General features: G+C 38.8%; 1 protein-coding gene across 3 annotated transcripts in view; it reads left to right on the top strand.

Moving 5' to 3' along the window:
- The window catches only part of CBX5 (chromobox 5), a 49325-nt gene extending 35815 nt beyond the window's left edge, over positions 1–13510 (top strand). For all 3 annotated transcript variants that reach the window (XM_058173870.1, XM_058173868.1, XM_058173869.1), the window contains exons 4-5: positions 6122–6219; positions 12551–13510. In XM_058173870.1, coding sequence (XP_058029853.1) covers positions 6122–6219; positions 12551–12701 — 249 coding nt within the window. In that variant the 3' untranslated portion in view covers positions 12702–13510. The remainder of the gene's footprint in view (positions 1–6121; positions 6220–12550) is intronic.
- The last annotated feature ends 680 nt before the right edge of the window (positions 13511–14190 follow it).

Genomic DNA, 14190 nt, shown 5'->3' with positions numbered 1-14190 from the left:
AGGTTGATAAGGTGCCCGTGTGATGCTTACTATTGATTTTGGTTGTGATGTTTCCACTAATTACATGTTTTTTCATGTTATTTTTAACCATTGTACAATATGCTGCATGGAATCTGCTTTCAGTGGATTTGGTCGTAAAAATTGTAGTTATAACCTAAATATACATTATGTTTACACATTCATTCATTCAAGTTATATAGTATTAAAAGACATCTTTACTGGGCACTGTGAACCTGTGAAATTTATATAAATGAGGATCTTATGAGTGGCATTTTACATCTTGCCATTCCCCTCTGGAAGAGAAAAATCATCTGTAATTCCATGTTTTTTTTAAAGAGTCTTATTTGGAAAAAAAAATGCCATGCCCTTTACATCTATGCCTATATAAAATTATGACTAAGTCATTAGAGATTCAAATCTGCACTCTACTCTTAGCCCTTAATGAAATCATGAGAGGTAATAAGGTCAAACATTTCATATCCAGCAGATTATTATCAGTGTATTCTGATTACAGTTTTATAAAACCATTATGATTTTTCCTTAAAATGTGGGAAGTAAATCTGTCAGTTGTGAAATGAATTATTTGTTTCCTGCCAGAGCTACTTCAACTCTTTTAACATTTTAGGTTGCCATGGTTTCCTGTTCAACATGGTGCCTCTGTTTTTTCAGAGCAACTATGATTGATTGGAACTATGCATTCCAGGGATTCATAGAAGCCTAATTTCCTCTTAAGTACAGGAATCCAAATTAAAATAAGTGTCTTTTTAGCTTCTGCTTCAACACATTCAGTGAATGTGTCCAGTAACATCTCTGGATAGTTGCTTCCATTATCACTTTTGCCTTTATAATATTTTTCCTAACATTTAATTGAAGATTCCATTCAGTTGACTTTAACTTAAATTTAGTGATCTAAGAAGATATCACAGAGTCATGTAGGTGAGATGGGTGATGTAAAAATTTGATAAATAAATATCCTTCCATGTTTTTGAAGAATGCTTTCATTATTCTTCCTCAGTTTTCTCAAGGCTAAACGTTCCTAATTTCTTCATGCTATTTAATTATTGTTATTAAACAGGCTTTGCAATCTTAACAGCAGTTAATATTCTAAATATACATTCAACCCATAAATTAGCCTTCTGAGGAGGCTGTACAAGTAGTGGAGAGCTACTGGAAATCATAGATTGGCAATGATGTTGATCAGATGTGTTTCTGAGCATTGTGTTCTTTGTACACCTTTTTCCTATGATTTGATATATGGTATTTTTGTAAAAAAAATGTGCATATAGTTGACTCCATTTTGCTCTGATAATAACTTACATGGCAATTTTGCTCCCTTTCTGTAAGTTATAAATTTAATTAATGTTATTGTTATGTAGGTATCTTCTCTAGTACTTAGATATGATTAAGAGGGTAGTCAGCAAAACATCTTTTTAGTAGAACATTCCTTACTGTATTATATATCTTGTTGCAGTGTCTGTATATCCCAAAGAGTACAATGTCCAATCACCCCTTTGATGTTCCCCTTAGCCCCCCTTAGTAGTTACTTCTGGCTCACTTTCTGATCTTAAGAGGGTATTGTTGGAAGAAAATTTCCTGAGTTCCTTTCCCAACTGGGAAGCAGTCACTGATGCTGAGAAGAAATAGACATGAAAGCCAGCTGCCAGAAAAGGGATCCTTTAATTCAGGAAGGCAAAAAAAATAGTGACACAGCTCGAGGGTTCCTAGCTTGCAAGCAAACTTGGAAGAGTGACTCTGAGCCTTTTATGCTTAATTCCCCTTTGAAGCTCCTGCAGCTTGATGGGTTTTGATGTGTTTCTGATTCTAGTTTTGTTTTCCTGAGTTAATCTTGGTCCCAGGTCTTTTGTTTTTCCTGTCCTAGGAGTTAATCCTGTCAGGGACTCAGGAAAAAGGGAGTTTCCCTTTATCTTGAAGAGTTTATTTTTAGCTTGATTCCCCTTATCTAAGTGTTCCTTTCAGCTGGTGTTTTTGCCTGGGGTTTTCTTAAAGGGGGAAGGGCTGGCTTGAGTCTCTTGGCATTGTTTCTGAGGTTTCTGGTGCTGTGAGGTTTCTGGCACTGTCCTTTTGGAGTATACTTCCCACAGTATGTTATAAAGAAGGAAAAGAAGCCAATCTAAAATGGACTTGTACGCATCACTCCAGTTTTCAGTTATCTGCTATTTTTGAGTAGAAAGACAGGTTTGAACTATTTGCTGTTAGGGAATTGGGATTGTAACATCAGACTTGAAAGGAAAAGTAATTGGTGCAATAATACACATATTTCACTTATTTGCTATTTTTGAGTTCAATAGACGTGTGAGTTATCTTAGAGAGCAGAAGAAGAAACTTAGATAGCAGAAGAACCAGGAGCACAAGACAATATTAACTTAAAAGAAAAGTCTTAAATTTTGCCTAGGTGGATGCTTATATTCAATTCTCTTTATCTTGTCTAAAATATTTTGCAAGGTTATTACAGTATGTGGGTGTTTGTAATGTTTTAAGAACAAGATACACTTTTGCCTGGATGAATAGGAACCCAAAACATATTCAATATCTAGATCCAGCCCTGAAAAACAAATCTTTTAAGTTATTGTCTTGTATTAGTTTGATCCAGCCATTGAATCTATATTACAAGATGTCAGTTTAGGGTTTTGAGAAACGCTCTAGTTGTAGAGGAGTGATCAATTCAGATTGTGCACATTTGGTAGTTTACTAAATATTGTGCATGCATATAATGTGTGGTTTGTAGATTGTACCTCAGCCTCCTATATCCTCTAGGGGACAAGAATATAATGAAGCTTGTTAAAGGTAGGTCTCTTTTATAAAAGTGCTTTGGTATCTCAAGATTCTGCGGTACTAATGGCATATAGAAAGTCAGGGCCTACCCTCTCCTAGAAGAATGAAATGTTTTGAGGAATATTAAAAAGGGCAGGATATTATATTTCCTCAGAGGGTGAAATGGAGAAAGATGTTTTGTTAGAGGCAGGAAGCACACTCACTCTTTCTTAATAGCATCTCCCCAAAGCAGATATTTTGTATCCATTAAGACTGGGCCAGCCTTTCTACAAAACAAAAGACCTTCAGCTTCAGGTTGATGGAATTAAGAACAGGACATGACCTTTCAGAACATAACAGGATTAACCCATTATCATATAGCAGAAGATTATAGATTAACAGAGTTGGAAGGGACCTTGTAGGTCATCTAGTCCAACCCCCTGCCCAAGCAGGAAACCATTTCTGACAAAAGGCAGTCCAATCTCTTCTTGAAAGCCTCCAGTGATGAAGCTCCCACAACTTCCGAAGGCAAGCTGTTCCATTGGTTGATTTTTGTCACTGTCAGAAAATTTATCCTTATTTCTAGGTTGAATCTCTCCTTGATCAGTTTCCATCCATTATTCCTTGTCTGACTTTTGGGTGCCTTGGAAAATAGCTTGACCCCTTCCTCTCTGTGGCAGTAGACACAGAGCTCATTACATTGTACAATCGCCTAAGGGTATTTCAGACATTGCACCACCCCCAGAGCAGTCGAAATTTCAACCAAATTTCACTCCGACAAGCATTTCTGACAACATGGGATTTGCATTTCCTCTTTTGCCTCTAGAGCCAGCTATGATCCCTACATGACCCCATAGGAATCTCACAACAGCCAATAGAATTTTAAAGCACAGGAACAGGAAGCTCAAATACAAAGCCCAAAGAAGGTATAAAAACCACCCATTCACAATTCCATTTGGTCAGCTGCACCAGAACCACAAATGTGGTTTTGTTCATCAATAAATGGACCCTCTTTCCCATCAGCCTCCAGCCTCCATTTTATTTCCAGTGCCTTCCTCCTGGCTTGGAACTGAACCAGATGGATATTTCTTCCAATAGGCACTATACTCAAAGAAAAGTATTTATTTGGATTTTTAAAATTATTGGTGGTGGTGATGGTGGTTTTCACTTTCTTTTTTTCTCTATATGGCTGGTTGCAAGCCTTTTGAAGAATGAAGGGCTTTCTCGTCTTCTAGAATAGATTTTATTTATTTATATGCAAGGCAGATTTGGGGCATGTCATTTAAAGCACAGGAGGAGAATGTAGGCAAAGGTGTGACATCTTTAACTTACTAAATTTATTTTCAGTAATGGAATTTGGCTTTGGGAATATTTACCGGAGGGAATATCAGCATTCCCTTCTGCATTGGTGTTTTAAATTAAAAGTTGTATGATCTGCTTTTTGGACATCCCAAAATGGTATTAATAAACTGTACATATATACAGATATAAAACCCAAACAAATCAAACTTTCTTCAAAACCTTCAAATGCGATCAGAGGGAAAAAGAAGTTGTCTGCGTGTTGTGAGTAAAATAGGCAGTCTCTAAATTTGCTAAATATGTTTACAAGCTTGCTTAGACAAAACTCTTGTCTGTAGTCACAGATAAGTGGCCTACAATCTCACAATGTAGGACCAAATCTTAATGATAGTTACAAATCCTGCTGAAAATACAGAATTTTATAAAGTAATATAATTTAGTCAGTCTATTATTCTGTTACTGCTCTGGCTAATTTGTATGTACCAAGACCTTTGGTTTGAAGAAATTTTTCTACCAAGTTGCTGACTGATATAGTAGCAATCTTTAAGGCTACACTAATTTTAATGGTTGCTGGTACTTTTAAGGAATTAGATATTTTTTAAATGTTCAGAAACTCTTTTCGTATGCCTATTTACTGGTATCTAAATTGAATGGGGATGCTATAGCACTCCACGTAAAATGCTGAACTACAACTCCCCAAAACCTCAACTCCCTTGGCCAGTAATAAGGCATTCTGGGAGTTGTGGTTTAGCAGTATCTTGGAGATATTGGAGGATTGTAGGTACCCATTTCTGCTGAATCTAGATACATTGGATTTTTTTTTCTAATTTTAATTCTGCATCAAGTTCTCAGTTTTTTCTATCATCACCATATGCATGTCTTGGGAGGCTAAGATCAATTTGTATCTTAAAATTTCCCACACTAAATGAATTTGTCTTTTTTTTAGGTTTAAAAAAAAATCCTGTCCATAATATTAAACATTTTTGAAAAATTAAAAGGCGAGTGTGCTTAAGTACTTTTTGATGGATTTCTTTTGCAATAGATGGCACAATTTGTAAATTCCTTCCTTCCTTCCTTCCTCTGGGTTGTACCAATCATTAAATGAGTTGGTTCGATCTTGTTTCCGTTTCTTTTCTTCCACTTAACTATTGCAGCTTATTGTAATGCATTTCTTTTCTTTTCCTTCTTTCACACTTTGCAACTGGCTTTAGTACTTGCAAAAAAAACCAAAAAAACCCAGGCAGTCTGCCTCTGACATGCTTGGTCTGCATAGCTGCATCTGCTAGACAGTATGTGTGAGCAACAAATGTGTGGATCTCTAGCAGAATAGCGTGCGGTGGTGGTGGTGCTGCTGCTGCTGCTGCAAAGCAGGGAGAACGCTTCTCGCTCCAGGCTTGCAGTGACTGAAAGCTGTTACCAGCCTTCAGATGGTATGTGCAGAGGGAGCTGATTGACCCTTGTCTGGGGCCCCCGGAGGCTTAAGTTCTCGGTTGCAGCAACAACAACCAACCAAAAATTCCCCCCCTTCTGCATGAATGGGACACACCCATCGACGGCACCACCGGCACAAAGACCTCAAGGACTGTGAGAGCCCGTAGAGGTGGTGCGCTCTGGAGCGGGGGAGGCGTAGCAGGGATGGGGAGCTTTGGAAATCGCGAATGGCTGCTGCTGCAGCAGCTGCTGCAAAGGCAAGATGACTTAATTCCCTCAATCTGCCCCCATCGCTTTTTTAGCTCATTTTCATGGCGACTTCGGTCTTCCCCCCCCCTCCCTCCTCCCTTTTAGGCTTCTTTCCTTCCCCTCCACAATCTCTCCCTCTCCCAACATGTAGTGTTGAGAGAGAGAGTGTGTGTGTAAAGATTAATAATACAGGCAGGAAAGATATTAAGGCCTCCTCGGCTGCTAATTACAATCACGCCACGTATGGCATCTGTTTATCACCTGCTTCTGAGTGGCCCTGGAAGCCTCTGCTTCATGGTTGAGGAGACTAACAAATGGCTAAGGAATAGGAATATTTTAACTCTTTTTCTTCTCACTTTCTCTCCATCAGAGCACCGATATTGCCAGGGGCTTTGAAAGAGGATTGGAGCCAGAAAAAATCATCGGAGCCACAGACTCCTGCGGAGATTTAATGTTCCTAATGAAATGGTGAGTGTGTTTCTTTATTTTTAATTTTTTTTTTAAACATCCTGGGGTCTGATAACTGAATATTTTCTCCTTTGTGAAATAACCCCAGTAAATTAGCCACTCTTGGGTGAGGCGCCATGGTTTAATGGCAGTTCCTTGGCTGGGCTTTGTTCTCCCTGGAGTGGATGTTAAGCTGCTTTACAGATGCAAGTCCACCCTGAGCTTACAGTTGTATGGATTTTGCTTAAAGGAAGGCAAATTTACTGCCTCTCTCCTTGTTCCCCCAAAGTAGAGAGAGCACAGGAAATCCTTCTGGAAAGGTTTTGACTTGCCTCTTGTTTTTGTTCCTGAGCTTATCTCTGCGGGAAGCCTCTCTGCAGACAGACAGGCAGGGCAGCAGAGACAGAGAGTGAGTTGGCTAGGCTGCATATGCAGCAGCTGCCCCTCCCCCAGCAGAAGCCGAGACAAAGAGCAGAGCCTGGCTTATCAGCCAGCCAGAGGTTATAGCATAGCTGCCTTTAAGAAAATTGCCTTTTGCTGCTCCCCCCCCATGCCCCCCTCTTCCTCCTTCGAAACCCCATCAGGATTCCATCTTAGGAGAGCAGGTCTTCCCCCACAACAAGGCACTGGAGAAAATAAGCCCTTGTCATCCTTTCCTGTCTCTAGAGCTGGCTAGGCTGAGATGGATGGGGCTGCTGCTCCTCGCAAGCTAGTGGGGGCGGGGATCCAGCTGCAGGCTACTCTTTAGAAAAGGAGAAGAGGGGGGAGGGAAGGAAGAGCATGTACTAAAGGGCCTGGTAGTTTTCCACCATCATGTTTTCTTTGTTATGTGACCGAAGGCTGGGGGCTGTGAGTGAATGCAAACAGGTCTCTGAATTATCCCGTAATGGTTGCAATTCCTAATTTGAGCATTCCTGCAGCATCACCTGAATTGCAGTTGTAATTTAGGAGTGATTGTATACTTTGAGGCCCTAATTTTCAAATCCCAGATTATTGATCAAAATAAGATAAAAATGCTTACTGTTTGAATGTGTAGGGTTATCACTGTCAGCTGATCTGAATTCTGAAGGACAAGAAATGTATTCAGTAAAGCTAATAGAGTAATATTTTAGACATCCTAAACATATATAGTTTATTGGAGTACTTTCTGTATATAAGAATTACAGTAAATACTATAGAAAAGTTTGCACGTTCTAGTGACTTAGATTGCTTTTACTGATTTATAAAAGAACTGAATTAAAAGAATGAGATTTGACTCAGGTTTAGATTCAAACCTAAGGCTTGTAGGCCAAGGTCAAATTATTCCTTAGAGTGCATTTGCACTCAGACCAGTAAATTACCTAGTTCGAAAGAGCCTAATCTCCTATATAGTGGAATTAATCAGGACAGTCTTAGAATAGATTGCAAAGTTCAGCTACACTAATTGTAATTAACTCTGTGCTGTGCTTTAGATTATTTTTTTTAATCTTACAGTTGTGATCATAAGTTTACATACCCTGGCAGAATTTATGATTTCCTGGCCATTTTTCAGAGAATATGAATAACATAAAAACCTTTCTGTCACTCATACTTAGTGTTTGGCTGAAGCCATTTATTATCAATCAACTGTGTTTACTCTTTTTCAATCCTAATGACAACAGAAACTACCCAAATGACCCTGATCAAAAGTTTACATAGCCTGATGATTGTGGCCTGATAACATGCACACAGGTTGACACAGAGGGGTGTGAATGGCTATTAAAGGAACCAATCCTCACCTGTGATCTGTTTGCATGTAATTAGTGTCTGTATAAAAGGACAATGAGTTTCTGGCCTTCTGACAGACCTTTGCATCCTTCATCCAGTGCTGCACTGACATTTCTGGATTTTGAGTCATGGGGAAAGCAAAGGAATTGTCAAAGGATCTGTGGGAAAAGATAGTTGAACTGTATAAAATAGGAAAGGGATATAAAAAGATATCCAAGGAATTGAGAATGCCAATCAGCAGTGTTCAAACTCTAATCAAGAAGTGGAAGATGAGGGGTTCTGTTGAAACCAAACCACGGTCAGGTAGACTAACTAAGCCTTCAGCCACAACTGCTAGGAAAATTGTTCGGGATGCAAAGAAAAACCCACAAATAACTTAAGGTGAAATACAGGACTCTCTGAAAACATGTGGTGTGGTTGTTGCAAGATGCACAATAAGGAGGAACTGGAAGAAAGATGGGCTGCATGGTCCAGTTGCCAGAAGAAAGCCACAACTATGCAAATGCCACAAAGTATTCCGCTTACAATACGTCAAACAGCACAGAGCCAAGCCTCAAGCCTTCTGGCACAAAGTCATTTGGAGTGATAAGACCAAAATTGAGCTTTTCGGCCACAACCATAAATGCTACATTTGGAGAGGAGTCAGCAAGGCCTATGATGAACAGTACACCATTCCTACTGTGAAACACGGGGGTGGATCACTGATGTTTTGGGGATGTGTGAGCTACAAAGGCACAGGAAACTTAGTCAGAATTGATGGCACGATGAATGCAGTATGTTATCAAAAGATACTGGAGGACAATTTGCATTCATCAGCCCGGAAGCTGTGCATGGGATATACTTGGACATTCCAACATGACAACGATCCAAAACACGAGGCCAAGTCGACCTGTCATTGGCTACAGCAGAATAAAGTGAAGGTTCTAGAGTGGCCGTCTCAATCTCCTGACCTCTATATCATTGAGCCACTCTGGGGAGATCTCAAATGTGCAGTTCATGCAAGACAGCCCAAGAATTTACAGGACCTGAAGGCTTTTTGCCAGGAAGAATGGGCAGCTTTACCATCTGAGAAGATAAAGAGCCTCATCCACACATATCACACAAGACTTCAAGCTGTCATTGATGTTAAAGGGGGCAATACACCATATTAAGAACTGGGGTATGTAAACTTTTGATCAGAGTCATTTGGGTAGTTTCTATTGTCATTATGATTGAAAAAGAGTAAACACAGTTGATTGATAATAAATGGCTTCAGCCAAACACTAACCATGAGTGAAAGAAAAGTTTTTGTGTTATCATTCATATTCTCTGAAAAATGGCCAAGAAATCATAAATTCTGCCGGGATATGTAAACTTATGATCACAACTGTACCTTTGAAATTGATGGGCTTTATGTTCATTAGTAACACATATTGTTATTACTCTTTAACTTGGTTATTGAATTAAGATTGCAATCCTATTACATTTGCTCTACATTTGCCCAGTAAAAATTAGATTTTCTAATGAGAATTTCATCAGGTAGCAATTGTTTGCAAATTTAGTAAGCAGTAACCTTTATAGCTGTAAGAAAAGCTATATATTTTTAAAGTTTTTTATTTTATAGACAAAAGAAAAAAAGGAAAAGCTATATTTTCAGCTCTGCTGGAATATGAAATAATGTACTTACTGTTTTTTAAAAAAAGCAAAATTAAGGTTACAGTTGTAAAATCTTGGCTTAAACATTTATTTGTATCAATTGTCATTGACAATTGACAATCTTACTGATTATTGTAAAAGCTTTTGCATTACAGACTATAAGTACTAACGTTGGGGAACATATGCAAAAGTCATCCTCTAATTTCTAAAAATGCAAAAGTCATCCTCTAATTTCTTTTATCAGAATTGCTGGCATAGTTATAGGGCAGGGGTGTCAAACTTGTGTCATCATGTGACATATTGCAACTTTCTCTCCCTCTCCCTTCGCTAAACCAGGCATGGGCAGCACATGATGCATCCGGCCCACAAGTTTGACACCCATGTAATAGGGCAGTGGTCACAAACTGGTGGTCCGCGAGAAAATTTTGGTGGTCCGCAGAAAAATTATTTGCATTTTTTATATTGCATGAAATCAGGGGTCCTCAAACTATGGAGTCTTTCTCCTGGTGGCTGCTTAGTTCCAACAACTGCTACCTGCTGGGGCCCTAAGGAGCCTGAGCGGGCAGGTGAGGAGTGGCTGGGAAGGGAGGGGCGAGTAGAGGCTGGTGAGGCACCCCTTGACATGAATGGCATCTGTGGCTTTTCTCGCGGCCAGCGGGCTCGCCACGAGATCGTCCGGCCAATCCGCACCGGACGGAGTGAGAACGAAGACGCGAGTTCAATTCTCCTCGGGTGAGCAAGCCCTGAGCTAGCCCGAGACAAACTCTTTTATTGTGTATAGGTAAAAATGGGTGGTTACAAAAGGTAAGCAGGGGAGGTTACATATTAGCATATATTCAACACGTGAACACGTGACTGCAAGCACATCCACAAGCCTATGATTTTGGGAGAAAGATCATGATTCTTGGGAGGAGTTTTACCGTGAAGTGGTTCTTTGTTCTCCGCTTTTTGCCTACGTGGTACAGCAAACAGAAATACATCTTGAAACATCCTGACTACATACTAATAAATCTCATATAATTGTGTGTAGGAGCAAACTTCTTTGAAGCTCTGTGAAGCTGACCTTATCAGAGAAGGAATGTTCTATGGCTATCTCATAGGTGTTGTTACATTTACTGGCAAACATCTTTGTAACCTTGGCATCAAACAGATTTCTGCTTACATGATGAAAATTAGCCAGACTTACCTATGCTGATATTTTTGCACATAAGCAATTTCTCAAAACTTGCTCATGCTTATATTTGCACATAAGTAATTTTATAAACAGTTTCATAAAGGGGTTCATATGGCATAATATCGCAACAGGCATCGACTTGGCCATGCCCACCCAGTCACATGACCACTTAGCCACGCCCACCCAGTCAGTCATTAGGCAGATCATATTAGTGGTCCGCGGGATTGAAAATTATGAATTTAGTGGTCCTTGAGGTCTGAAAAGTTGGTGACCACTGTTATAGGGCATCCAGATAGACAAGAGATGTCTCAGAATGTGTTTTCGTCATTTGTGCCCCTTTAGTTAAATGGGTGAAGATTAATTCTGATGAAATCTTTAGTAGAGTGCCATTAATTAATTAAAGTTTGCTTAATCAGTACTACTATTCCTTGAATGGTAGTTAAACAGGTAGGGCAGGGGTAGAACTGAACAACAGACAAAGCTAATAAACCAACTGATGCTTTTTTTCAGTTAGAATTCCTCATCCAGGTATCACCCAGATGTTCCCTCCGGTACACGGGTGTCAAACTCAATTGAGTTGTGTACTTTTTCTGTTTGCTTAATAGTTTTGCAATTTTTCATTTGTCTGTAGGACCTTTTCATCTTATATGACTTTGTATTAAGATTTTAAAATAGAAAATAAGTCTTTAAAATAACTGTAGAGAGTAGGAAAAGACACATTTGCATAAATACAAGTCCAAGGCCAAATGATATATCAAGAAAATGAAACTTGGGAATCTGAGGAACAGGGTTTTTTTGGAGAGGGTGCACTGTAAACATTTGGAGTACTTTTCTGCCCTTGATTATCTTTATGGGGATCTCTTGTGAAACTGGGCAAAATTGAATAAAAGATTCCAAAGATGGGTGCAAATTTTTTAAATTTACCTCTTTAAGATAATACTTCTGGAAAATGGCTATGCCTCTCAAAAAGAGGCTTGCTGTCTTCAACTCATATAAGCATTTGCACTAAAAATGTGTCATTAAAACTTTCAGGTTAGTTAATCGGGCAAAACGTTAGTGAACATATTTTTTAAAAACAGATTTTACAGATTGATTTTATTTTGGCATCTTACTTGAAAAAAACAAAGCTCCTGTAAACAATTAAAGAGGAGATATCTCTCTATGTTTCTCTTCCCTTTTGCAATTCAGTCATTTTGTAGCTGGAGATAGAATTATGGAAAAAATACATCTGTCCCCTTTTATCAATTATAGCAGTTGAGGATGCAGTGAGATTTTCTTTTGAATGTTAATAGCAGTTACAACACCAGTAAACTTTCTGCAGCATTAGGCTCCTCAGTTTCAAAAGATTGGATCCACTGGACCAGCAGTGTCCTCTTAAATTAGCCACTAGCACTCCAGAGTAGCTGGGATAAAAGAAACTGCTGGCAGTATCCATCCATAAATGAATTGTCCAGAAGGAGCAGTTGCTTATTAAAGCAGTAGCATATTCACATTGAAACGTACAATATTATATGATATGCAGTAAATGTAACTAAAATTCATAAAATCAATAGGTATCAGACACTTTGCAATACCTGCCTCCCTTCATAATCCCAAATTAATTGGCAGTTCAAATAGGGGCTTCCTGGTAGTGCTGTTGGTGGTTTCCTAGTGATGCTGTTTTGTTACTGTTTTCCATTATAAAATAGGTATGTAAAACCTTGTTTATTTTTATTGTGCCACCTGTTGGATAGGATGTTTTTGCTTAACCAGTTAGTGACCAATGTTCATTTTGTTGCTTTTTGTTTATCATTTTAGGAAAGACACAGATGAGGCTGATCTGGTTCTAGCAAAAGAAGCCAATGTGAAGTGCCCTCAAATTGTGATAGCATTTTATGAAGAGAGACTGACCTGGCATGCATACCCAGAAGATGCTGAAAACAAAGAACGGGAAACAGTGAAAAGCTAAAGTGGCTGGGGTTCTCTGTCCATCCATAATTGTACATATCCGCCCTCCCTTTCCCTCTGCCCAAATGCATCCATGCAAATGTGCTTATTACTGTGCTCGACAGGAGAAATGTTGATATTGGTTGGTTTAGTCATAACATAAATGGTGTGAGTCACGTTTGGTTTCCCTCCAGGAGATTGACATGCAGTGTGGAGTTCTATCACCTCATCATTAATAACAATAATGGTTCTTGTTTTTAAAGCTTCCTCAGAGCCTCCAGGCCTTTTCTTCCTGCCTGGCTGTTTAATCATCATGTTCTGTGTAGAGAATTATTAAGCATCATTGTTACTGATTTAAAAATGGCAGGAACTCCCTGAATTCAGGACAGGCCCAACTGATCTACCACAGGCTTTAGATTCTTAGGTCACCAAAATAACAAGCAAGTTAAATCTTGGGGAAGGCCTTTTTCTAGTTTCTTTCAAAATTGCTAACATGTTGCTTGAATTGCATTCAAAATGCTAGGCAGCCATTTTCACCCAAATTTTCTAACTTCAGGTCAGAACAGGAACCTTTTGAACAAATAGAAATTAGTTGGCAAGGATAGCATCCCTCTTGAACCTGTATTTCTCATCTTATTCCTTTCATTCCTTCCTATCTCTTATCTTCCTTATTACTGGTGCTATTTGCATGACATGTTTAGTTAGATTATAAGGGTATCTAATTAATCATGTGTGTACTCCAAAAATTGAGTTAATTGACCCATAACCTATCCTGGCAAGAAGTCTTTCCTCTCCCCCCCCCCCTGCAAACTATTGGTACTTAATAGACAATTAACTCCCTCTTAACAACTGATCACAATATACTACTAGAGAAGCCCTATAAAATGCTCCTTCTGTGGGCATTCATTTCTATAGTCCTTTTGATTTTTCATTTATTGCCCTCCAGGTGTGTATGTCTGAAAAGTGAACAGATACTGTTGGGATGTGTAACTCCATGAATCTGCAGTGACACCCACCTTAATTGCATGATGGCTACTTTAATTTGAAATTTACTTTCCTAGGGGGTGGAGCATGAAGTAAAGAAAGTGATGCCTCCTATGAGGACTTTATAAATACAATGTCTCTGAATGACCATCTTTATCATTTGGGATCATGTACCCTGAGTATGTCTATGTGAATTAATTGGCTTAAAGAGAACTGGATCATTCATGTTGCACAAATAGGGCCTTTGTGTTATGTAGATAAGTAGATCAGCCAAACATAGTGTCATACTTGGAATCTTTAAATAAATCTTTTTTCCTTTAAAAAAAAACAATGAACTGTGGTTCCAAAATTCTAATTTGATTTGTTTCTGGGCTCTCAGTTTTTTCTTTGAAGACTTCCCCACCATATTCTCTCTGCTCTTTCATCCTAGTATGTCAATTTGTTATTTTCAGAATAAGTATTTACTTCAAGTTTATTTTCAGAGAAAACTACCAGCTGAGCGTAATAATCTGGCTGTGTGACTGGAA

The sequence above is a fragment of the Ahaetulla prasina genome, chromosome 2 (genome assembly GCF_028640845.1).
Source record: "Ahaetulla prasina isolate Xishuangbanna chromosome 2, ASM2864084v1, whole genome shotgun sequence".
Taxonomy (NCBI): Eukaryota; Metazoa; Chordata; class Lepidosauria; order Squamata; family Colubridae; genus Ahaetulla; species Ahaetulla prasina.
This window is presented reverse-complemented; position numbering and strand designations above follow the sequence as displayed.